Source organism: Aythya marila (genome assembly GCF_965140915.1).
Source record: "Aythya marila genome assembly, chromosome: 5".
In the NCBI taxonomy this organism is placed as follows: Eukaryota; Metazoa; Chordata; class Aves; order Anseriformes; family Anatidae; genus Aythya; species Aythya marila.
This window is the reverse complement of record NC_139046.1, coordinates 4699627-4724583: the sequence shown is the minus strand read 5'-3', so window position 1 is coordinate 4724583 and position 24957 is coordinate 4699627. Positions and strand designations below refer to the sequence as shown.

The 24957-nt window shown below is 42.0% G+C and overlaps 1 protein-coding gene across 2 annotated transcripts; it reads right to left on the bottom strand.

Annotated features, from left to right (window-relative positions):
- Positions 1–15588: 15588 nt before the first annotated feature.
- Positions 15589–24938, bottom strand: AP5M1 (adaptor related protein complex 5 subunit mu 1). Of its 2 annotated transcripts, XM_082760403.1 has the most exons (8): positions 24809–24938; positions 20577–21222; positions 18881–19108; positions 18298–18437; positions 17485–17570; positions 17266–17381; positions 16921–17017; positions 15589–15821 (listed from the first exon to the last, which is right to left on the bottom strand). In XM_082760403.1, exons 1-8 carry the CDS (start codon positions 24874–24876, stop codon positions 15739–15741), a joined length of 1464 nt encoding a protein of 487 aa, XP_082616529.1. In that variant the 5' UTR covers positions 24877–24938; the 3' UTR covers positions 15589–15738. The 2 variants fall into 2 exon arrangements, 1 of the variants encoding a protein (XP_082616529.1); XR_014317500.1 differs by lacking the exon at positions 15589–15821 and having other exon boundaries at positions 17266–17400.
- Between the last annotated feature and the right edge of the window lie 19 nt (positions 24939–24957).

The following is a 24957-nucleotide window of genomic DNA, read 5'->3' as shown; positions in this document are numbered from 1 at the left end:
AATGCAGAAGTAGGGTGCAATTATTTCATATTTCCCCCTTTCTTTTATTGTTCATTTGCTAATGAATCTGGGTCAGCATTTTTCTTTTCTTTTTCTTTCTTTCTTTCTTTCTTTCTTTCTTTCTTTCTTTCTTTCTTTCTTTCTTTCTTTCTTTCTTTCTTTCTTTCTTTCTTTCTTTCTCTCTTTCTTTCTCTCTTTCTTTCTCTCTTTCTTTCTCTCTTTCTTTCTCTCTTTCTTTCTCTCTTTCTTTCTCTCTTTCTCTCTTTCTCTCTTTCTCTCTTTCTCTCTTTCTCTCTTTCTCTCTTTCTCTCTTTCTCTCTTTCTCTCTTTCTCTCTTTCTCTCTTTCTTTTTTCCATTTTATTTTGGCGACACAGGGATTTTCCAGACATTGCTTTGATTGCCTTAGCCTTGACGGTGAGAGATGCAAAAAAGAGCTGCACCCACTGAAAAACAGGTGCTGAAAGAGCTCTGCATGAGCCTCGTGCCCTGCTCCTGTATTGACTTACACCGCTACTTACCTCTATTTATTTGCTCCACTGTAGTACCTGTAACACAGTCCTATAAAACAGAGGCTGCTGTAACACAGTGCAACGTTGTGGTCCAGGGCTTGGACCAAAATCCCAAAGCAGGAACTGAAAATGAAGCCCTTCTTTCTGTGTTTTGCTGCACAGGGCTACAACGTGCCCCTCACTTACACACTTTGCTCGCTTGTCTCACCCAGCCATGGTCCTTCTTTGGTGCTAACCTTCTGGCACAACCCTGGAGGTGGATATAAGCATTTGTGCATCCCTGGCGAGGAGAGGCATGCCAGAAACCATGCCCATCCCAGCAATGGCACCTATGCCTCTTTGGGGCCAGCAGCACCTTTGTCTGCAGTTACTGAAGTTGATCTTTGGTCCTGTGGGACATCTTTGGTTCATGTTCTTTCCGGATAATAACAGCCTTGGCGTAGTCCTCGCTTTGCTGGGGGGAAAGGCTAATGCAACACTCACTGCGCTGCAGCTGCTGGGTGGGAATTGTCAATAGGGCATAAATAAATCTACCGCCGCACGGGAAAGACAATGAGATTATACATACTCCTACTACTGCCAATTACAGTAAGAGCAACAATTATAAGGTAGCACTCCTACAGCTACCCTAGGGAGAAAATGAGTGGAAAATGTTCCATTAGCCTAATGAAGAGAGTGTGGTAGAGCTACAGTCAAATTTTCTCACTATTAGCCCCGACTGCGTGCCACTAACACACAAGGGAAGCAGGAGTCATAGGGTAACAATTAAAGTTTCTGACAATTAACCCCTACGATGTACGTGCCTCCAACCCGATGAGAAAATTAAAAAGAGGCACACTTCGATTTTCTCACCATTAGCTCCCAGAATGTGCAACGTGGCATTTGCTGGTGACAATGAACGTTTCTCACCACTGGGACCTGCGAAATGCCGTGCGGGTTGGGGATCTGGTGTTAAATGCTCTTGGGAGCGCTGGGGTGATGAGAAGGCACGTGGAGATGGCTTAACCCCCTCGCTTTTAACACAGAGGATGGAGTTACTGGTACGTTGCCTCATTAGCTGGAGCAGGGGATGTGGACAGTCTCCTGGTGTCCAGCCCCTGCGATATCCCCAGAGGAGAAGAAAGAAGAAATACCAGCGTTGGAAGTAGCCACAGGAAATATAGGAGATAGCTTGCCGGTTTCACACAGGCTGTTAGTGCTAAAGGACAGCCTGAGCCCTGGTTTATAACAGACACTTTTAATGGTGACTCCTAAGGAGGGTTGTGAAGTCACAGATCAGTTTTCACTTCAGAAATCCTGCAGCAAAACTCAAAACCCACGCTCCCGTGGACTCAGACCCTCTCTTCACAGTGAAGGTGAACCCGGCTCCGTTTTTCATTTCTGTTGTTGCCTCTGTGACAAGTTAATGTTGGCTTGAGGATCACAGCTGGGAGCCAGATTGGCATCTGGCAGGGGGATTTGTCCTGTAATGCGGGCTGGCTTTATTTCCACACCCCATAAAATGTGAGAAGGGAAAAATCTCTTTTGGGGCCTCACACAGGCTTGTGGTGCTGCCGTATCTCCCTGCCGCTCATCCCATAATATAACAGTCCCCATAAACCCCTCTGCCGAGGACACAGGGGAAGCAAGGACCTTCCTGGGAGCACCTACAGGTCCCTGGGGGGACAGCAGCCACCCTGGTGGTGGGACCTCAGCGCGGTGGGACCAGCAGTGCCAGACTCCCCCGTGCTGAGGCTGAGATAACCACCCTGAGATGGCTCCTGCCTCGCCGGTTTGGGGAGCAGCCATGGATTAGGACATGCTAATTTCCTTGCACAGCTTTAGATCATCCTCCCTCAAGCGACACTGAACCACAGTTTTTCTAACTTGTTGCTAAGCCAAAGGGCAAGCACAGTTTTTGCAGCATTATCATATCTCTTTGCCATGCCTACAGACACGAGTCTCTCCATCTCTCCCCCTTCCTGTATGCTCCCTGCCTTCCTAAATGTCCATCTTTCCTACAGACTCACTATATTTTCTATAGCTTGGCATCCATGCATGTGTGAGACTCTGGGAATGAGCCTTTGGACAGGACATCCAAAGCCAGCAGAGAGGTTTAGGAGCGCAAACGAACGATAGCCAAATCCCATGGCTGATTTCAAATTACCTGATCAGAGAGCATGTCGTGGCACGGCTCCTGGATTCCCTGCTGCCAGAGTGAGACCCGCATGGGCACGGCTGCTTTCGAGCCTCAGTTTTGATGGAAAGAAGATGCAAACATGTAAAAGACATGGGAGCCACGTGTTGCCCACATTTGGCCCCATCTGGATGATGTGGATGGCTGTGCTCAGCACAGCCCAGCACTCAGGGAAGTGTAGGTCCAGCCTTTAAAACCAGGCTTGGCCACACTGAGAGCTCCTCTTGCTCTGTAGGCAGTGGTGTTGCCCTTCACCTGCTCCTCAGGGCTAATGCTTTGAAGCTGGTTGCTTTAGAGATGTCTCTTTTGCTTGAACTCCATTACTGTGGAGAATGAACAGCAGTTGGAGAAGTGCTAAAGCGGGAAAATCTCCAATATCCACCCTTCTACCCAAGAAGATCCTATTCGTTGACAAGGAAAATGATACCAGGACGGGAAGCTGGAGCTGGAGGGAGCTGGAGGAGGAAGATGATGGCCATGAGACCACGTTGGTCTCCTCAGGAGAACCCTTTCTTCAGTTTCAATGAGTTAGAAATGGTAGGGCTAAAACCTTCCCTGCTCTGAGTGATTTGTGTAGTAATTTCAGAGCTGACAAGCGCTACATGGCACATGCAAACTCCACTTTTAGCCCTGTTAAGAGATAAGGAATAATGATTATTATAATTACGATGTGGTTACTTTATTGGTTAAATTAACATTTCGTTGTTGGGGTTGCTGTGCAATATACAATATTATTTTACCTACTGTGCCTTCAAAGTCATCTTGTCACAGCAACAGCGTGGCAGCATGGAAAAAGCCTTTTAACAAGTAGGTAAATACATGCCTTTGGGGAAGTCAGGGCGATAATTATGTCAGCTTCAATACATTTGAGGGTGAAAGAAAGGCTAAAAATAAGTTGAAACAAAAATGATAGAAAATATTGAAGTCTTTAAATAAAGGCACTGGAATTACAAGCGTGCAAAGAATTTAATACAGCGATCTTGCTCTCTGGACCAGGTGCCAGTAGTCCAACCACTCACATTACGAGGGTGCATTAAGGTATCCGGCACCCATTCTCCAGGGACAAATACAGATTTATTGCTATTCCCAGATAAAAAGGATGAAACAATCCCTTCCACTTCTGGTCATGCTTTTGCCAAAGAAATGCAATGGATGCCTTTCCTTTGCACCCTTCGTTGTTGTATGATGGTGCTCCAAGTTTCCGTGTAGGATAGAATTGAGGTGCACACTGGCAAGAACACCTGTGGATTTTCAGCTTGAACGAGTTGTTTTGATTGTGCTTGTGTGGAACCTGCTGCTAGCACTGTGCAAGACAAGAAAACAAAGATGGTCCTTGCCTTGGGGCAAGGGCATCACCCAGACACAAGAGAGAATTAGGGATCACTGGAGGGCAGCCACAGAAAGGGTGCTGTGTGCCCGTTTGGGGCCTTAAGAAGGAAGATGAAGCAACACCACCTTGTAGGCACCTGACGCAAGGAGCAGGGAATGGGTGCTGCCCTCGCTGGACTTTCCTTCTGCCTCCAGATGTCAAGGAGAAGTGACAATAACCACAGCACAATGGAAAAATGTCTCTGTGAATAAGCGCTCCCTTGGCTCCTGTCTGTGGGCCAGCAGGCATGAGCTGCAGAAGAGCAGAAGAGGATTTGGGGCTTAGCTTTCCCAAATAATTGACAAGGACAGAGACAGCTTTCAAGCTCTTACTGCGAAAACCATTACAGCCTTCTGCTGCGAGCCCCGTCAAACGAAAACCAAAAAAGAGGGTGGCAAAGGGTCTTGTACCTCTCAAGCAGCAGTGCCCAGGCTAGTTGAGTGGTGGTGCCCCCCATTTGGACATCTGAAGCCAGAGCCCTACCCAGAAACGTGAGCCCTGGCGTGGGCACCGCTGCACCAGAGCCAGCACTGCCACCAGGGAGAGAAACTACTGCGCTTAATCGCTGTAATTATTCTTCCAGTTGAAACCATTCAGTTGGGCTTTAACTGGGCAAGTTTCCCTATTTTTTTCCCCCCAACATTTTAATCTGCAGACACATTTGTGCTTTATTATCTATAAAGTAAAATCTGGGACGTAGATCTGAAGCAGGATGCTTGATGATGTGCATAAAATTTACTACGTGTCTTTGCTCCCCTAGCTCAGCTTCCCCTCCCTCTCCCTCTCCACTGCTTATTTAAAGTCAAAAGGTTCAGTGGAAATTGCAGCTATGAACATGCAATTATTCTTTTTACAAGCTAACGAATATCCCATGCATATTTGATCACTATATTCAATTACACAACCACTTAAACAATACCCACACACTAGTTTGCATCTGTATAAAGCTTTGATTGGACACTTTGAACTGATTGTTTGCTGTGTACCCTGGACTCCATGTAGGAAATCAGCGGGACTGTTGCATAAAGCACACGTCAAAGTCAGCCATATACATAAAATGACATTATTTTCAAGGGAACTTGATTTGGAATCAGGAAAAATCCCCCGCGCTGCACTTTTCCTAAAAAGAATGAGTCCTGGGGGAAGAAAGCTTTCTCCTGAGTGTAATCTTCAAAAAACGAATTTCCTTTCATTAGGCTGGGAGTGGGAAATGATTATTTTTTTCCCCCACAATAAACTGCTTGTTTCCGCTAGTCCAAACGGGGCACTCTAGCCAGAGCAGTTGAAGATGAGGCTAATCAATCTCCAGCACTTCAATAAATAAAATGTAAATGTTTGTCATAATAATGCCCCCATTGTCAGCACCGAACTGGGATTTTTCAACCTCTGACTCCCAGCAATGACCGGCTGAGTGGCAACGGCAGAGTGCTGAAAGAATTTTTCAACAGCAATTTGCTTGTTCCAATTTGCTTTTCAGGGCTGCTGATCAGGATTGCGGGCAAGCCTGTAAAAGGATCTCGCTCTATTAATTTGGCCCAGCCTCTCCTCTTGTTCTCCTCATATTTAGTTTCCCCGGTAGTTCCAATGAGTAAGTTAATTGAATTAAGAAGTGCCACCAGGAGCTTGCCTGCAGATCTACAGTTTCATGTCGAAAACCAGCTCCCTTCGGCTGCAGAAACAGATACGTGCACCTGGTGAGAAGGTGAAGAAATGTTTGGGGATGACTTATTCCCCCGATGATAGCCCCCAATTCGCTTCTCAGATTGGTCTGACAATGAAACTCCCTTAAGCTGGGACACTGGGATGCAGAAGTCATCCTCCAGCCTGTCCTTCAGGTGAACACGAGAGAGATTGAGGAGCACAAGGAGTGAGTTAGGGAAAGGATTGAAACCACAGTGATTTGAGAGGTGATTCTGTACAAATGGGTTCATGTCGCTTCATGTGGCTTGTCTCTCTCGGATTTGAGGGCCAATGTGCCTGTTTTAGCAAAATGAAGTGTTATTTTTCTAGTTGTTCAGTCTGCAGTCTCAGCTCACCCACCAGTATCAGGAAATACAGGGATACCAACTGGATTCTGACCTTGTGTCTGCTGCTGCTGCAAAGCCTGCTGACTTCCAGTTAAGCTCAGGGTTAATTACAGACATGCTTCCATAGAAAATAGATAAATAGAAACAAAATCATAGTTTGTGGATGCTGTTGCATTTTTAATGGGGTTTAGTGGTGAAAGGCACATCCTGAGTCTTGCTGGTGTGGCGCCCAAAATCTGGGAGAAACCTTGGAAAAACCCTGCAAGTGGTAAAGTGATTTCATGGTGATTTGAGAATATAACCCTGAGTCCATTTCAAAAGGGCCTTTTTCACACCTTGTCATAGTCATCAGAGACTTATCAGCACGATGCACCTCTGCTCACCTGGACCATGGCAGAGAGCTGCTGTGTCCCCAGGTGAGGATGTCTGCTCTGGGCTCAGAGGGGACTGGAGCTGCTGCAGCATTAAGAATGAACCTCACTCTTTTCAGTGGCCAAGCTTTGGTCACAAAGTCATTCCCAACCATTTTCCATCCCCCAAAGTATTCTACCTCATAGCCAGATTCCACGGAACATCTAGCTAGAGGAGCAATACATGAAAATATAAAATAAAAAGGGAATGCTGGACCCAAGGCAATAGATGGATTTTGCAATGCTCATGCAAAAAAGTGCCTGCAAACCAGTGACCCACTGGCTAACCAGCACAACAGACACAAGCAACACGAATAAATAACAGCTAAGAACCAATCCCTTCTTGCAAGACTTTTATTTTATTTTATTATTTATTTTTTTTTGCAGCTGTAGCAGTGGTTTGGCATCACCACCGGGGGGCAGAAAAGGCCTTTGAAGAATAGGAGCCTTGCCCATCAAAACTGCAGCGTTTCTCAAGTAACGAAAGTTTTTTTTTTTTTTTTTCTCGTGTTTTGTACCCTTTATTGAAATTAGGAGGTTGACCTATTGTGCACATGGCTCATAAAGCAGTAGTCTGTGCAGTGGAAGGGAGTTTAAGGCCTTTGTGCTCTAGAAATACTCTTTAGGGAGCATAGCTGCACAGTAGGGATGGTGAAGATAATTTCTGTTTTGTGAAGGAGTTATATTTATTAGGAAATTAAGCAATAGATTATTGTGATAAATTAGGAAATAGATTTTAATGTAATTGGCACAGATTCTGTATCATATATCCTATATCATATGATGAAAATTTGTTATTGCTTGACTTGGGAAAAAAACAAATGAAACTGATCAATGCCTTTCAGATATTTTGTCTTAGATATTTCTCATCTTATTTTTGCTGTATACTTATGTATGTATATTACATACTTATGTACATAAATATTGTATTTACAAGAACACAGACACATACAACAACTGCAAAGAAAGCTCATCCTCTCCACATTTTTCTTTTTGCTTAACCACAAGTAATGCAGTCAAGGCATTTTCTGTATCTTGTATATATCCAACCCAATCTTCCTAAATAATTTAACCCAGTCGTTAGCTAAATCGAGTAATCAATTATAAATCCTCAATGGGGCAGTACAGGGATCAGCCTGGGGCTTGTGGGTTTTTGGTTTGGTTGTTTGTGGTCACTGTGTTGTGTTTGCTATGCTATAACATTGGGCAGGCAACATTTTGGCTCATTTTCAAAGCTCATTTTCTCTCCCTCTCTGGCTTTTTGTGGAGTACATATAGTCATTTTGGTAAATATATACAACCTTTTAAAACCCTCCTGTTTTATTTTCACTGAATTAAGAGGAGATGCAACATTATATTTACCAGAAACACCCTAAATGTTCCCTCGGCAGTCTTACAAACTATCATGTTACTCCAGATTTTGGCATTTCTTAAAAGGGATTTCTTTCCTAAACCCACTACACTGTAATGGCTCTTAAGAAGCTGTTACTGTCTAGAGTGTAAATCCTTCTTAGTTTGTGTATTATTGACCTGATCAAGTGCAATGGGGGCTGCCGATGAGCCTTGGGGGAGATTTTGAGGCTGTTGTGAGCAAGGAGTCTCACTTGGAAATGCTTAGAAATTGGAGGAAAATTAAGAGGGGAAAAAATCCAGGTAGAGGGAACCTAGTGCAGAGTGTCTTTTTAAAAACTCAACCTATTTAATATAATGGAATAAACATACACACGATGTATCTAGAGAATGGTTTACAGGTTGCCTGCAGAACATAGAAACCCCAAATACAGCCTCAATTCTGCAGTAATATATGTACATAGTTTAGCTTTAGGAGGCTGGTTTTAACAGATCTTGCTGACAGGAAATTAATTTAAGAAACTATCTAATATCTCAGGATGTGTAAAGTATAAAAAGTGGAAATAAATATTTTTTCTTCCCCTCTTAAGCACATAATCAGCATTTACATACAAACAATTTTCTTCAAATAAGGCAGCTCAGAGTGAAAATCCTGGCAGTTGCTTTAACAAAAATAAAAATAATAATAATAAAAAAATCCCACAAATTATATTGTTCTGTTCTTCCGCTTGCCATAAGAAAATATAACTTTGTGCCCGATCCTGGCTGACCCAGACAGAGGCTCAAGACTTTGATCCAAGTCTGGCTCTGTGCAATATTTTTTAGCTTATGCATGTACAAAATAATGCAACAATTCAGCAAAAGACAGCATATTGGTGAATTGAAAAGAAAAAATAAGAACAAATCTAGCTTCAGATGTCAGATGGCTTGAAATATTTGATTGTAGTGTATGACTTTTGTAATCTGTTGTCATATATTTTCTTTGTATTCATAGGGTTGCAGCTGGAGAAGGAGAAAAAGGATTTTTAGCAAAACACAAGGTGAATCCTAAGGAACAATATTTGACCAGATTAAACAGGGAAATGTTGTGCCTTATCGGATTTTCAAAAAGGAAAGATCATTTACATGCGCCACACACTAATCTGAAATAAAACGGCAGCTTTGTAAGAGCAAGGAAAAAACTGGTTGCGAATCAAGGCCCTGGACAGGTCAAGTAGCAAAAAATTTTGGCCAGCTGGAATATCGCCTTTCTGAAAACAATGTCCTGGAGCCTTATTGCCGAAGAGTGAGAGGAGCCGCTTGTCCCGTTATGTAAGAAACAAACCCCATTCGGCATTCAATTGACTTTCTAACTCGGGAGACAGGACTTCACATCTTCAAATACTGAAAATAGATTGCATTCTTGGCCCTTCGCTTTGAAAGGTTGGGGAGAATAAGCGCACACCCTGGTCGTGTTCTAGTGATCTCGCTAATCTCAGTTGCACTTTGTCAGAACGAGGTAACTGGTCGTTAAGTGAAATACCTTAGATCAAAGGGGGATTAATCGCCAACTGAATCCTTGCTGAATAAACCTGTCATTCAAGAAAATTATTTCCACTGAACTTAGCAGAGGATTGAAGGTATTTGCATAACAGGGACCCGCGTACTTCAGCCAGGTTAAAAGGTTCGGAATTCATCCAGTGTTTAGCTTTTTGGCTCCTTTGCCTTTCAGCGGCCCTGTACAATGGTTTTTAATCTGATAATGCAGCTAACTATCTAAATGATGTCAGAACAGGAAAGTATTGCAAAGTTTGGATGAGGGATGGATCAATTTCACTTTCAGTAACTCCTAAATCTGATTTGTTGGAATTTAAGATGTAATCCTTAAAAAAAGTCCCTTAAACCGGAGGGCTGTTTATTAACATCCTTTTTTTATTTGACCTTTGTCTTAGAAACAACGTGTCTTGCCTGCTGCCCTCCTCGGGGCTTTCCCTGATAATTTGGTATAGGTTTATGCACGGGGCTATAAGTGAAGCCCACGTATCTGTGTGCCCATTGCATCTACGTATCTGCACAAACACACACAAACAGTTTTCAGGCCTTTTTTTATTCAAGCCTGCCTTTCTGAGGTCACAATGAATTCAAACGTAAGTGAGATGGGTATAACTAAATAAGTGGACCAAAGTCTTCCATGATTTTCTAAGATCAGTCCTCAGAAGAGATTCAGCTGCCACAGCCTTGTTCAGTTTTGTTGTACAATTGCATCAATGTTTATAAACGAAATGAATTACCTCTATTTTATTGGGACTTTTTGTGGAAATATCATTTGCAGTGGAAGGGAGACAAAGGGCTCTTCCATGGCTGTAAAGCAATGGCTTTTTAATCTGCACTATAAAAATTGGGGGAAACACTTAAAAATATTTGTTTCTGGAAGGTGCTTTCTCTCCAGCCCTCCCTGGGGTTCATTTGCAAGCTTTTCCACCTCTCCTACCTTTTGGGCATATGGAAGGATGACAAGCTACATGGTGGACGTCAGATTTCATAATCAGATTTTGACAATAAATGGAATTTAGCCACTTCTGCATCTAGAATGTGGCTGACACCATTCATTCTTTCAGTGGGCACAGTTCATATTCACAGCAAACTCAAAGCATCTTTCAAGTTAAAAAAATTGCAAAGAATGGTTATCAAAGAAAATGAATAAAATCCATATTGAGATAATTTTTTAGAAAATGATTGAAGTTTTAACCCAAGAAAGGACTCTTAGAGTTTCTTATAGCTTAGAATAAGAACATGTCAATCACGATTAAGCTTCTGGAATTGGAATCCCTTTGAAATGCAGCTGTTTCTTCTTTAATTGTGGCAGCGGACTCAAAAGAAAAGAAAGGTCCAGCCTTAAAGATGAGTAAGGAATACAAAATAGCTCGGGATTAGTTGTGGAGTTCAAAGGTCGCTAATTACACTAAGGAGTTCCCAGACACAGGGAAAACATTAAACAGGTCACCTACCAAACGGGAAACAGACTTTGACTTCAAAAAAAAAAAAAAAAAGATCCTGAAGAGATAGGTTTCTAGAGAAAATCAAAAGCATCGTGGCCAGCTGATCTCAATGGGGAGAAAATAGGCTGGGTTTAGTTCTCTGCTGTTACATGTCTCTACTAAAAATTATCTAGAGCTCAGCCAGGTGTCTAAGATGCTCCACGAAGGCAGAAAAGGGAAAGGAGCAGGCCTTTGCCCTAAAATATGGGTTTTTAATTGCTTTGCGGGATCTGAGTCCCTGAAAAAAACTCCATGTGGGTTCAGCCCATCATCATATCATGATATGGCTCGATTCATATGGGATGAGCCATCTATGCTGACAGGTGCAGCTTGGAGAGAAAACCTTTGGGAGAGCCACAGAAGCCCCTCTGGGGGTGGCAAGGCAAGGTCTGGGGGACAGCAGGCCACCCCTGCCTCAGAGGAGCGCAGCTCCTCTGTTTTCCAGCTTTTTCATGGCCCCACTAACTTGTTTGCAAATCCCTCCAGGCATCCCACACATGCTGCAGCTCCTTAGGGACCAGTATTTAAGCTCCAAGGATGCTGGTTTCTCCTGAAAGCCTCTGGGGGACACGCTGCTGTGTCCTGTCTCCTGGAAGGGCAGCAGTAGGCCATGAACCCTTGGTCCTCTGGGCCTGGGTGTGGGGGCAGAGGGCCAGTTGCTTTCCTTCCTGTTTGTTCACAAGCTAGAGAATTCACATTTTTAGGAGAACAAAGCTTATTTATTTATTTATTCCTCTCAGATCCTCCTCCCCTGCATGAATCATCTTTCCATTTCTGCAAAAATTGGTGGGTTGGAGCATTTTAGGGCAAACATTCTAGATAATCCCGGAGATGCACCTAGCCAAGTAGCCCACGCTGGGTCCATACAGTGTCTTATTCGTGCCCAAGGAATTTTTAGCATTGACATCAGTGGGCGTCAGACTGAGAGTTTTCTGTGCCTGAATAACTTGGGGGTGGCACGGTGGGAACAGAGCTTAGGAACGACCCAAGGTGCCTCTGTGGGATTCCCACCGACAGCCATACAGTGCTACAGCAGCTACCCCTGCTGCTTCCCAGACTGGGATCCACAAAACTCTGTTGGAAATAGTGACAGTAAAATAAACCTTGGAGAACTCCAGTCACGGGGACGAGGGGTAACAGGACCAAATGACAGTGGGAGCCTCTAGGCAGTAAGTCAGAGACAAGGCTGCCCAGGGGAATGGGTCCTTTCTAAAGGAAGAGGATGAGAGAACGAGGGTAGAGGTAGGTGGTGATGAAGGAAAAGGCAAATGTAATGAAGGACAAACACGGGCTTGCTCACAAGCTGTGCTATGACCTGAAAGTCAGCAGGGCTTGTACAAATAGGACAAAGTGTGGCAGATTTCTAGGCTAGCGTGAACAAGTAGATGCTTTGTTCTTTCAGTGTTTACTCATTGCCAATTGGCCAAAGTAATTAACACTGTTGAAAAAGAGCATATAAATGGAGAGGAGGGAAGGGATAATTTGGGCAGTGTGTAGAAAAAGTAGCTGCTTACAAATTATCTGAAGTAACAGGATTTACCCCTAAGTACTTGAGGAATTGGCAGAGACAATCTTGGAGGTGTCACCAAGTAGCTTGGTAGGAGGAAGAGAAACAGAAAAGCAACCGATTACCTCTAGGATGAGTGGTGGTAAGTAACAGGCAGCACGGATTTGACAACATCGAGCCACGTTAGGCAGACTAACTCCTTTCCGCAGTGAGAGGAACAAGCCGTGTGGATTTGGGGGGGACACCTGGTGTCTCACACATGGGCACTGGTGGTGCTTGTGGCTTGTCATGACTGACATGACCAGTAAGTGAGGAGATATGGTTGAGGTGATGGATGGAGGTGGTAGGGTGCTCCCAGGGGGCTGGGAAGCTGTTGTCCAGCCGTAGTTTCCAGTTGAAGGAAGAGGGACTTACTGGTCCCGTCTTGCTTCTGGTACAGCTCAAGATTTGGAAGGGGGAGAGTGCACACAAGACACCCAAGGGGATGCCTCTCCTCACCTCAGCACCTTGGAAAACCCCAACCCTTTGGACATCACACGATGAGGGAGAGGCAGGTCGTACTGAGGGGAGCCAATGGGTGGAGAACCAAAGAAACCTTGGTGAGGGCTCACCAATTCTCAGTAGCTTCAACCCAGACAGTTTCGAAGAAATGGGGGCAGTGTGGGTTGGTGACAACTGCACCAGTGCTAAATACTTCTGTATTTTTCCTCCTTAAACATCCAGTGATTGCATTGGCCCTTCTGGCCACAGAACGTGCATCTAAACCTCATGCTAGGACCTGAGACTCCTTGGTCTTCTCCCTTTCACCACATATCAGTGGCATTTGTTCTCAGATTGATACTTTTGCACTTGTGCTGGAACATCTTTTCTTTTATTAATTTGTTTTTCATTATTTTTTTTCCTCCCCCCAGAAACATTCAAACCATCCTGAATGAGGGTTTCAGCACAGTCAGTAAATATTGCGTCTTGCTCTTCACACCCTCTGTGAACTTCATCAATGCAAATTCTCTGTTTCTTTCCACACCTTCCACTAAGTGTTAAATAACACAGCTGGGATCCAAAACATGTTTGATGACATTTCCCCACTACCACTGTGTTTGGAAATGTCAGCCAGTTTTTACATTATATATGGATTTTGCATTATTTTAATTTTTCAGAGGTCTGTTACACCAATTCTCTTTCCCAAATAAATGTGCAGTCTCATCTAAAAACTTTGTTTTGTACTATATTTTTGATTTAAATTAATGTTAATTTGCATTAGTCACACTACCCCCAATTTTTTTATGAGATGGTGAGTACACTTTAATGAAGTCAGTTCTGAATTAGATTTTTTTCCTATTTATATCCATAGTTTTATTTGGGAACAATGTTGGGTTGACAAACAATACTTATTTACATCCTTCTGTCTATTCTTTTCAAAGACTTGTGTGTTAGTTTTCTAGTCCTCCGAAATGCAGTATTAAGTCTGGAGAACTCCATGGCCAGTTCTTGAAAAACTCTCTGTGCAAAGCTATCTGTATAGATCTCATACAGTCTACACCTGTGATGAAATTATAAATATAAGCACTTTAAGTGCTCTCACAGAAGAAATAGTGCTCTGTACCAAAAGTGTCAAAGAGAAAAAATAAGAATTCACAAGATCCATGAGAATGGGTCCTTTGGGAATGCCCTCACCTGACCCTCTCTCCACCAGCATGGCTGTCTCGTGGTTGTCACACAAGACCATTTGATTATGGCATGTGACAACTGGAAACATGGACAAGAGGAAAAAGAAATGGAACACTATTTGTGAAGCCTTCTCCCCCCTCCTTCCATTAATTGCAAGGTGATCCTCCTATTCTAATGCACAGAATTTTGACAGCCCCTTCATTATTTCAGAGCATTTCTTGAGGAGTTCTCTTTGAACACCTGTGAAGAAGAAAAGCCATTCCTCCACAGTGCTGCAGTGCGGAACAGACAGCTCCCATCTTTCTTACAGGTAGGCTGAAAGCGAACACCACATACTGAAATTCTAAATTGAACGATGCAGAACATGATCCACACCTTTTCAACAGAAAAACCTCTTTCACCACCGACACCGTGGTGTTGAGGCATGCAGATGGCTGTAATGAGCGGGGGCTGGATTCTGGGCAAATTCATTAACTCACCTTTTGTCTGCTAATCAGAACAGATGCATCACTTTTGTGAAACAAGTCATAGCACAGCGCTCTCGTGTAAGTTTGCATGTTTCAGCTGAATGTCATGGTTCACATGAATTAATCCACCCTTCAGAACATTTAACCAACCAATTAGATTACTGTCTCGATCTAAGCATTTTTTAAATTATAGCCTAAAACTTTTCTCCGTACATAATCATTAATCTTATTTATTTCACAGCGTACAGTTAAACAAGAGGTATAGCAGGAGCAGCCGGCGTGCTCGGTTATTAGACGGCATTCTTCTCTTCTTTTGTGCTGCTCTCCAGGTTCTCTCAGTTTTTCACCAGCCTTTCAGAATTTGCTCGTTTCCTGATAACTCTCTTCAAGTCCATTTCCTGTGTTCCTGCAGATACCAATTTTCTTCTAAAAATTAGAGGTCTGCCTCTGTAAACTGAGTCCTTTTCTTTTATGCTTATTTTTCTAAGGTAAATGGCTTGGTGATGTTTTTTTGGAACCTCCACAAGCTTAGCTGCTTTTGCCTCCTCAGTGTCTTGTGATTTGAAAAAATGGGTTTACATCTCTGGTTCCTTACTAATACTAATTAGAGTTTGCATGCATGTATGAAGGGGAACTCACCACTTTTACTGACAGAGGCCATAAAGATTCCTGTACTGTCTCCCCTTTTAGTAGCACTGTTCATGTCACACTGTCTCTCTTAAGACCCTTGTAAATTATTGACTCATACATTCTGTACATACATACACAAAATAATCTTGTGAAAAGAATGGAACTCTTGCTTTTGACTGTCCTGCTTATCAAGAAACTAATCAGATTCTTGTAACTTCAGGAATGGAGTAAGACACTGAAAGCTTTCATGTCTTGTAAAGCTCTTTGGTTCACAAAACCAACAAAGTAACTGGGTGTCCTCGCAAAAGACCTGCCCACACAAACCAGTCTGTACCATCTGTATCACTGGGTATTGTACCAGTTAATGTTAGAATGGAGAGTAAATATGACCAGGGAAAACAATTCAAAACATCTCTAGGCTGTAATCCAGGGCTAAACAATCTAAAATAAATTTATGTTTTTAAGAGAACTGAATTCATTTGTTTTTAATCACAACAGATGGTTTTTAAACAAACAAAAGAACACTGGATCAAATTTATTTTCATTGTATCATGGTATTACTTTAATTCCCTATTTTGTTTAATCACAAAAATCATTCACAATTACATCAGTAATATAAACTTTTGTACATGATAGGTGCCGATGCTTCAGAATTCCAGATGTAATAATCAGATGAAATCAGTTCCCGGGCTAAAAAACAAATGGGAAAAAAAAGACACAAAAAACAAACATTACAGGGTACTTTACAATCAGATATACTTTCATCCAAGTTAAGAGACTGCTAATATATCTTTTCTGTAAACTAGTAAGGATGTATTGGCCTCTTTAAACTGTAAGACCCTTACTATTATTTGAAAATTATTTCTGATAATAATACATTTAAAATCTCAGCTTCAATTACCTTTACTAATGTACTAGTCATAAGCTTAAAATTCAGAGGTTAAGTCAAAAGCAAGAAGATGTCTCGGATTTTGTTCAATGAATATAAATCGCAGACTTGATATAAAACACAGTATGAAAGTAATGCTTTTTTGTGTTACAGTTTAGGACTGAACGTGACCCATCACAAACTTAACAGTGTAGATCACAGTTTTCAAAGCATTTACAGACTATTTCTAACACGACCAACAGAAGTTGCAGTAGACAGAAAGCAACAAAGAAAAATGTTGCTATTATACGGTAATGCTCAGATTTAATGACTGCCAGATTTAATGACTGTGTTCCCATTTAGTATATTTTTGGTGCAGACATGTAAGAAGTGACATGTTAACTCCAGAACAGGCAGTGGTTTCTGCTCCACAGATTTAATGAACCATATCCCCCAACAGATAATGGTATGATGACACCAACAGACAGCAACAGTCTCAGCTTGTGTGCAAGAGCTGAGTTCTGTGCCTGCAGACCGTACTTCCAGTCCACACATATCTTCAAATAAGTGTCCTAAACAAGAGGCCAGACTACAGCAAGATGTTCTCTGTCCCCCCATTATTATAAAGTTCTGCCACTACGCAGAACATTGTAAACACCAGGGTGAATGCAAGAGAGCCTGAGAAGGTTTGACTTGGTCATTTAGCAGTAAGAGCTTTCATCTAAAAAGGTGATGCCAGTCCCTACTCCAAGAAACCATTAACCATTGCAAGAAAAAGTACAAAGCAGAAAACAAAATTTCTGGTATGTCCCAAGGAAAAAGATTTGTCCAATTTTATCTACGTTATTTTAATAATTGATATCTGATTTATTTATCAGAAACTGCATACTAAACTTATAATTGACATTTTTAGTAACTCACATGCAGTAATTTTGGGTTTTCCTGGTGCAAAGATCTGGACAGAATGCTGGTCTACGTAACATCCAGTAAGTGTGAAGTCTGGGATCCTAAAATACATCTACAGAAAGAGGAAATACACGGTAAGATGCATAGTGTAATGGCTGCTGTGCAAATACTGGCAACCTGTGCTAGATGCTCTGTGTGTGCAAGCTTACCCCAAAAAGACAGGACATCAAATCCTGTAAGTAAGACAACAGAAGACTCTATACTGAGTGCAACCCATTAAAATCAGTGTATTTTCACAGCAAATTTAAGATAATAAAAAAATGGCTATTAAGGCAGCATTTCACAGAGACTATGACTTACTTTTACATAAGCCGTGTTCCCAGTGCAAACATAGTCAGTTGGGTGCTCTTCACCTGCAGCACCAAAAGTCACAGTTCCAGTAAGAGAGACTTCTGAAGATTTAGGGAACTTCTGTCCTAAAGCCAGAAACAGCATCTATAAGAAATGATACAGCTGTGCTTACGCTAGAGAAAACCAATGGGGGGAAGAAGGATGAGTGTACAGGGGTATTCTACTTACCAATGATCCAAACCAGTAGGCTCTTCTCTCGTGACAAATCCAGTTGGCCATAACTAACTTTGTACTCCAAATGAGCGATTGGGCCCCTACAGCATGAAAAAGGAGCAATAAAGCCACTGGAATTAATACCATTCAGTTATTTGTTAACAATAATTTTGTTAAAGAAAGCAACAAATGCTGAAAGACATTATTTATGTGCATTCAGACAAATCACACGTATCTAAACAAAATGCTAATTTATGGAAAGAAATTACAGGGCAGGCGGAAATCACTGTGGTTTCAACCTAGTAATCATGAGAGCTATAGATATTTCACTGTCTTTAGTTCACTGATAGCATTTTACTAACACTATGATCACCATCAGCAACTCTGTATCATTTCATCTGTAAATTTTCATTATAATTATGTGACAGTGTAGTTACTGCAGTTGTCAGAGAGGCTTACATGAAAACTATCGCTTTAATTTTAAATAACTGTATTTTTGATAAGCTGATCTGTGGCTAGGATTAGCAGTCTTAAGGAACAGGTAACCCTGGTTTAGAAGTGTTCTCAAGACATAATCCACCTGGAGGATTGTAGCAGCATTTCACATTAAAAAAAATAACACAGGGAAACAGGATACTCCATGGAAGTATTGAGAATGTTACCAAATACTCTGGTCAGGAGTCAGAACAATTCCAAGGCTGTTTCCCAATATTTGCAAAGTTGGTGTCTTTGATGGGGCACAATCTGTTACATGGACTCCTGACAGGTTAGTTTTTGGAAGATCACAGAGAAAAGGAACAAATCTGTTTAGGATTTCTTTATTCTTACCTGTTGAAAAAAGGTATACGAGCTTCACAGTATTCAAAAGAATTCTTTATGCTTTCATGAAGCTTCAAATTAACTGTTAACTTTAACTGTGATCCCTCTTCAATGAGTTGGTAACATCCCAGAATTGGTGGAACAGGCACCTGGAGAAAACCACATTAATCCTCAAGATATGTCAACAGTACCATTGTAAGATCAGTTATATACTGTCTTAGTTGCTAAAGTACTTCAAAAAATAAAGTTGTTAATTGCCGAGCGGTTTTGAACAGTATCCATCAAACTCTTTGGGCTACTTACCATACAGAGATTTGCCCATGTATGTACTTTAAATCTCATCCTGGACTCATTCTGTCTAATTCAGGCATCTAAGTTGCTCACAAATTAAAAGCAGTCAAAGGTACTGGCACCTTCTGAAAGTGATGCAGATGACTCAAGTCCTGAAGTGCCTTCCAAACAGTTTATGATATAAAGAACATTATACCTGCCTGTATTGGACTGAAAGTCCTATTTAGATGCATTCAACACCACAGGTATTTTTATTCCTGTTTGAGGGCTGGAAAACAACGAGGGTCAGGGATGTTATTACCTGGGAAGTGTAGTAACACAAGTTGAACGAATCTGAAGGAGGAATGAAAGGAAATTTGTAAGGTCCACTATACACAGAATCATCCAGTGGATCGACACTGCTGGACATGAGCATGGCAGGATCAACGGAAGTCACGCAGTGATGGACCAGGATATCTTGGAGTGGAGAGCCATTAGTTGGGAGATTCAAAGTGAGGGTTACATTTGGTGCAGCTCCCTCTATATCACACTGGGGAAAAACGAAGACAAAAGATTATTCTACAATATTTCCCTTAAGCCAGAATTAGATGTTCAAAAAATCAAACACAAATATTAAACCATCACACTAAAATTTTTCAGCTGTCTTCAAACTTTAGTACTGACAAATACTTTCAAAACAAAGTCCCTTTCTCAATTCTGTAGCCTCTCCTGTATGGCTAGTGATGCAGCCTTAGCTAGATGTCTCTTAATTGAGAGCTGCTCTTTAGCAGCAAACCAGCACATAAGCAAGCCAAGGACTTACTGCTATAGCTAAATCATTTTGAATGTTACATAAACAGACTTGGTGACAGTCTAATTAATTCAGTTACTTTTACAACATCCGCTTAATGGATTGCAGCATGCTATTAATGGCCACTGTGGTCCCACGTCAGCTTTCTCACAGCAACCATGTGCAGTGCCTCCATTGTCTTGTCCCTTTGCGTGCCAGCTCAGCAGCACATGATTATACCAAGGCTTTCATTTATGTAAGACCATCCACTCTGCAAGATGACCTAGAAACTTGTCCCTCTGAGAGCAGGAAGCTGTTCACCCACATAATCCCTACCAGCATGGCTGGTGGGAAATAAGCAAGTCTTCAGAAGTGCAGTACTTAGGTTGGCTTCCTTTGGAGACAAGTATCCCACCTCTTACTAGCAATTAAATTAGTATGATCCACTTTTTATTACGTCTTTCTCCTCTTAAAACAATGGCAGTTACAAACACAGTGTACTTTGATAATATACCAAGTATAATTTGGAACCAAGAATGTTAAGTACACCAATTATAGAATATACAAAAATGTTAATGTATTCTGTAATAACTATTAATCTATTTAGTCCACATTCCCCAAATTTTAGTATTAAACAATAAAAGCCATTGCCATATATAAAAACATTCAAATTAATTGTGCTACTGGTTCATTTCCATGGATTCTGTATCAACAGTTCTTATGTGGATTCAAATTTTGTTGTAATTGAATAGAAGATTTAATTTTTGCATGGTAAGAAAATTAAGTAAAAATGCTCTGTAAAGACACTTGCAGACTAACTATTTCTGAATGAGTCTTCTCATTATTTATTAGATAGCCGGAAACAAATTTGGTGTTAGCACTACTATTTCTTAGTCTTTATATGCAAAAGCTGTATGAAACGACTTCTCCCTATTTCATTTAGAATACAACATATGGGAAAATACTTGCAATTTAACTACTGCTGGAGATTTAAGTCCCATAAATAGTTACTGAAAAATGTATGAAGTGTGCAGAAAAAAAAACAGTAAAGACCAAAATAAAAAACACTGCTAACACACTAATATGTAATAGTTTGCTATGCTTTCAAATTTTACCATATTAGAAATTCACTCACCACCTATCAGGGTAAAATTAAATGAGAATTCAATTTCCTAGTGCACTTACACAAAAAGCATTTTGGTGAGACCGGCACAAGAAATGCTCTCACCTTGCAATTCACCACTCCGTAAACTTGCCACATGTCCACGACATCTCTCTTGTCATACTGCATGCACTTGACTTTTTCAGTGATAGAGACATTAACCTGAGGCTTGCCTTTATACGTGTTGGATCTCCAAACCGGTTGCTTCTCATCTGTAGGAATAACCTGAATGTCATCAAACGAGCTGTTTAAACTGCTTATGTTCGTGTTTAAGGGGGTGCCGAGCGGACAGGCCTGTATAAGCAAGTTTCGAAGCTGGCCTATTTTTGCACTCATCTCAGCTTCATTTTTCCGACTCGGAGAAATGTAGTCCAGAATGCCAAACAGAAGAGCAAGTCCTTGAGAGAGTCCACGGATGGTAAGGAGGGGTGGCCGGGGCTCCAAGGTCTCCTCAACCAGTGGAAGACACGCATAGATCAGACCACTCTTCTGGAAAGCCACCACAGGCCAGAGATCCCCTCCTTCGACACGAACTGAACGTACCGATGAATGATCGATTCGAGTACACGTATCCCGATGCTCCACAAAACTCTGGTCATCCGTGAGCCTAAGTTCAAAGAGCAAGGCTTTAAGAAAATCGTTGTCAGATGGGATAGCCACATGCGTCGATCCGTTGAAGGCCTCTGCGCGTGTTTCAACGGTGGGGTAACGCCTGCAACATGGAAATAAGAGTGTCTTACTGTCTCATCTTTTCCCACCCAAAATATCATACCAACAGGATTCCAAGAAGCAAAAGCACACCATCCCTTTTCTGGCTGTCAGAGAATGCAAAAACACCACACAAATCTTTGGAACATTGATATAGCCAAGGATGTGTTTCAAGTATCAGCGTAGCTCCTGAAGGCCAAGCTTCTAGAAGTAACCTCATGCCAGCAGACACTGGCAGTGTCCTGATAGAAAGAATGAGAGGATCACAATCTGAACCATGGTCAATAAAACTATTTCACGTGTAATTAGGATTTGTACTAGCAGGTAGATTTTCACTGGAAACTTGGAGCAAATGCTTTTATTTTTAAAAGAAATGTGTATGTCTGTCTGTCTCCTGTCCTGTTGCACAAAGATATATAAATGTTTAAACAACACTAACGAACCCAAGCATGACCTACCAGTGCAATGAAACTTCAACAACAAAGTATTTCTAAGAGGTGAGATCACACTGAAGACAACTTTGCAGACACTTTAAGAAGACGGCTGCCACACATAACCAAATTCAACTACAAGAGCTTTTTGCCTACCGACGGTATGCTACTGCTATAGCTCTGCTACTCTACTCTTGGACGATATCACTGAAGTTACTTATACACAGGCTTCGAATTGCCATTCTGAGCTTGCACAATAAATCTGCAGCAGTTGCTTTAACTAATTAACAAGATTAACTACAAATCTTTACAATACTGTAAAGCCAAAACGATTTCACTGTGCCTAAGTCCAATACTTCCAGCAACAGTTGCATGGGTTTTGTGAGGGGGCAAACTGGACTCTACAGTGCAGGTGCAATGTGTGTGACTTAAGAGCTGTTATGACTGTTTTGTCATTTTGTTTTTCTTTGTCTTTGGATTATTTAAGATGTAATCTTCATGTCTCAGAGACAAAGTTTTGTATATTTTAAATTTGCTATGTTGCATCAATGTGCGTATTTCACTTCAAATTTTCTAGACATAATGTTTGCAAAAAATCATACCATTCTCTTCTGAAGCAGTACTATTTTAAAGGAAAGAGGGATGAATTTCTTCAAAAACTAACCTAAATCTATCAAGAAAAACTTAAAAGCTGTCTTTTAATAAATAGCAGAGAAAAGAAAAATGCTTACTTCCACTAATGCATTGTTTTTCATGCTTTTTTGGAACTACAAACTCCCCTGACTCTTTCTTAATTTGAGTTTGATAACGGGCTAGCTTTTCTATATTCCTCTTTGCGCATTCCCATAGTAGTTATCTGCACACCCTCAAAATTCCTGTCACAGGTTACATGCAGGGAACTAAAATCACTTCATGAATCACCTTGCAGTTGTCTCAGGCCATATGCTTGTTTGTGCTCAGGCACACTTATAAACAAACATGGGAGAAACAAATCCGTGGACACATGAGCCTTCTATTATTCTACTTTTTAAACGATTTCTTTAAAGACGTGTTGACAGGCTGTTTCTTAAATTGCCATGGAACTTGTAATCCCAGCAATGTAGTACTTTGTTTTTATCTGTGACCTCCACACCTAACGTCCCCCTTCTGTTCCTGAACGCTTGCATGGCTCTTATCCTATTGCCTACAAGTCCCACCTACATCATCTTTTCTTAACTGAGTAGCAGAGTCTTTTGCTGGAGGCAGCTATGCTTCCTCATGCTTATTTTCACTGACTGTGCTTTTTTCTTTGCTTCTTAATCAGGCATCTAGGGCTTTTTTTTTTTTTCCTCAGTAAGGAAAAGGGAAGTGTAAGCAGAGAGAAGCCTGAGCTACAAGATCCGTAAACAGGATACTGATGACAGTAAAACGCCTCCCTACAGTCTCACATCTATTTTGAACAGCAAGGAAACAGTGTGATTTCACTGCTTGGAAGTTTGTGAAGGTTTCCCAACCAAGGTTATTGATAAGCAGCTGCACACAACGTTGGTAGGCATCTCTTATTTTCCGCTGCTGTTTCCAAAGCAAAAGAAGAGGAGATATTTCACTCTAATTCTGTCTGTCTTCTGTCCCAGTCTGCCTGCTGCATTTGCTGAAGCTGTCCCCACACCATGGCAACCTTCTCCTCCTCCTGCTGAACCTCCTCAGCATTAGCTGAGTCATTAGATGATTAGTTACCCCTTGTGATCTTGGTTTTTCAGTATTCCCCTCTAGAAAGTGATGAAAACTTAAAAAGATGAAAGTTTCCATGGATGAATGAGCTTTGGTGATTCAAGAGGGAGACCGTACTTGTTGCCTGAATTAAGTTATGATCAGCTCAAAAAAACTGGAATGCTTTGATGTCCCAGATGTCTTCTCTAAGGTTAAAGATCAGGGCTCACGTATCTCCAGCTGAGTGCCTAAGTCCCGAAACCAACAGTTTCCATGTGATCCAGCATTCTTTATATTGTCTACGCGCTTTGTTGAATTTAAGGTCAGTTAGGAGGATAAACTTGGGGTTTCCACAGCCCTATTATTCCCTCTGGGAACTTGAAAGATCTAAGTCTGGAAATCACTTGAAGTATCAAGTCGAGTTTGCCCTTTTCAAAGGACTGCTATTCCTTGTCTCTGCCGCTCACTGTGTGACAAGTTACTTCGCATATCCCTGTCACCACCCCCCCCCCCCGTCCTCCTTGGTGATTACACTCGCAGACTTTTGGGACACGGCTTTCTCTTTCTCTGTGTTTGTAGAGGGGAGGCCTCATCTCTAGTCTTGTAGGTAATACAAGGACTATAATACTAATCCTAAAACAATCAGAGGAATGCCCAGCGTGGAGAGCTGTCTGCACCCGAAGATGGAAGATACTCTCTCTACTTGCTCTTTTTTATCCTTCTAGGTTTTCTCTCCAGCTTTTCTGAATTCAGCTGAGGACTGTAAGTCACGTCTTTATCCAGGTCTCAGCATTTCTTCTTTCCCTATCCCCCAGTTGTTTTTCCTCTCGTTCTTTGGTACCAAGTCCTCTGGAATCATAAAGTGCAAGGAAATGGGCACATTTCCCAGACTGACCAAACCAACTCACCTAGCCCGAAGTCTTATTTAAAAGTATGCAAGAGTTCTGAATAATAAGAAGAAGTCCTGCTTTGGTTCGCTAACTTAAAAACCTCTTTATATGCAAAGATGAAAATCAAATTGAAAGTTAAATTTCTCCCTGAAAATGCTGTATTTCCAGTGCAATTAATGAACAAGACTAAGAGTTTATAAACAAAATGCATGCTCTGTGCTCTGCCTGTTCCTCTGACAGCATTTCCTCATGGCCACCTCGGCTTTTCCATCAATATTCATACCAAAGCAGAGAGCAGCTTGGCAAGACCTTTTTAAAAATTAAGATTTAGAAGAGAAACCAACACAAAAAGAGGAACGGAGCCGAGAAAGCCCCGTGCAAAACACAGAAGCTGCTAAAAATACACCAGATAACCCCCCAGCGATAACAGCAGGGCGATGAGGCGGGGGGGGGGTGGGCTGCAAGGGGTGCTCGGAGCAGCCTCAGCCCTGCTACAAGAGCATAACCCCAGCGCTGCCCAGCTCCCCTTTCCCTTTCCAACCCCATTCCCGGCGGCACAACCCCGCAAGAAGGGTTTTACCTGGAGAAAAGCACCGCGCCGCCAGCCCGGGGGTCGTGCCTCAGCACCCAGAGCGCCCGCAGCGCCATGGCGCTGGGCTAAGGGGAGGGTGGGGGGGGGACGGGGATGGCTGCGGGCAATGGGGGGCGGCCGGGGCAGGGCAGGAGATG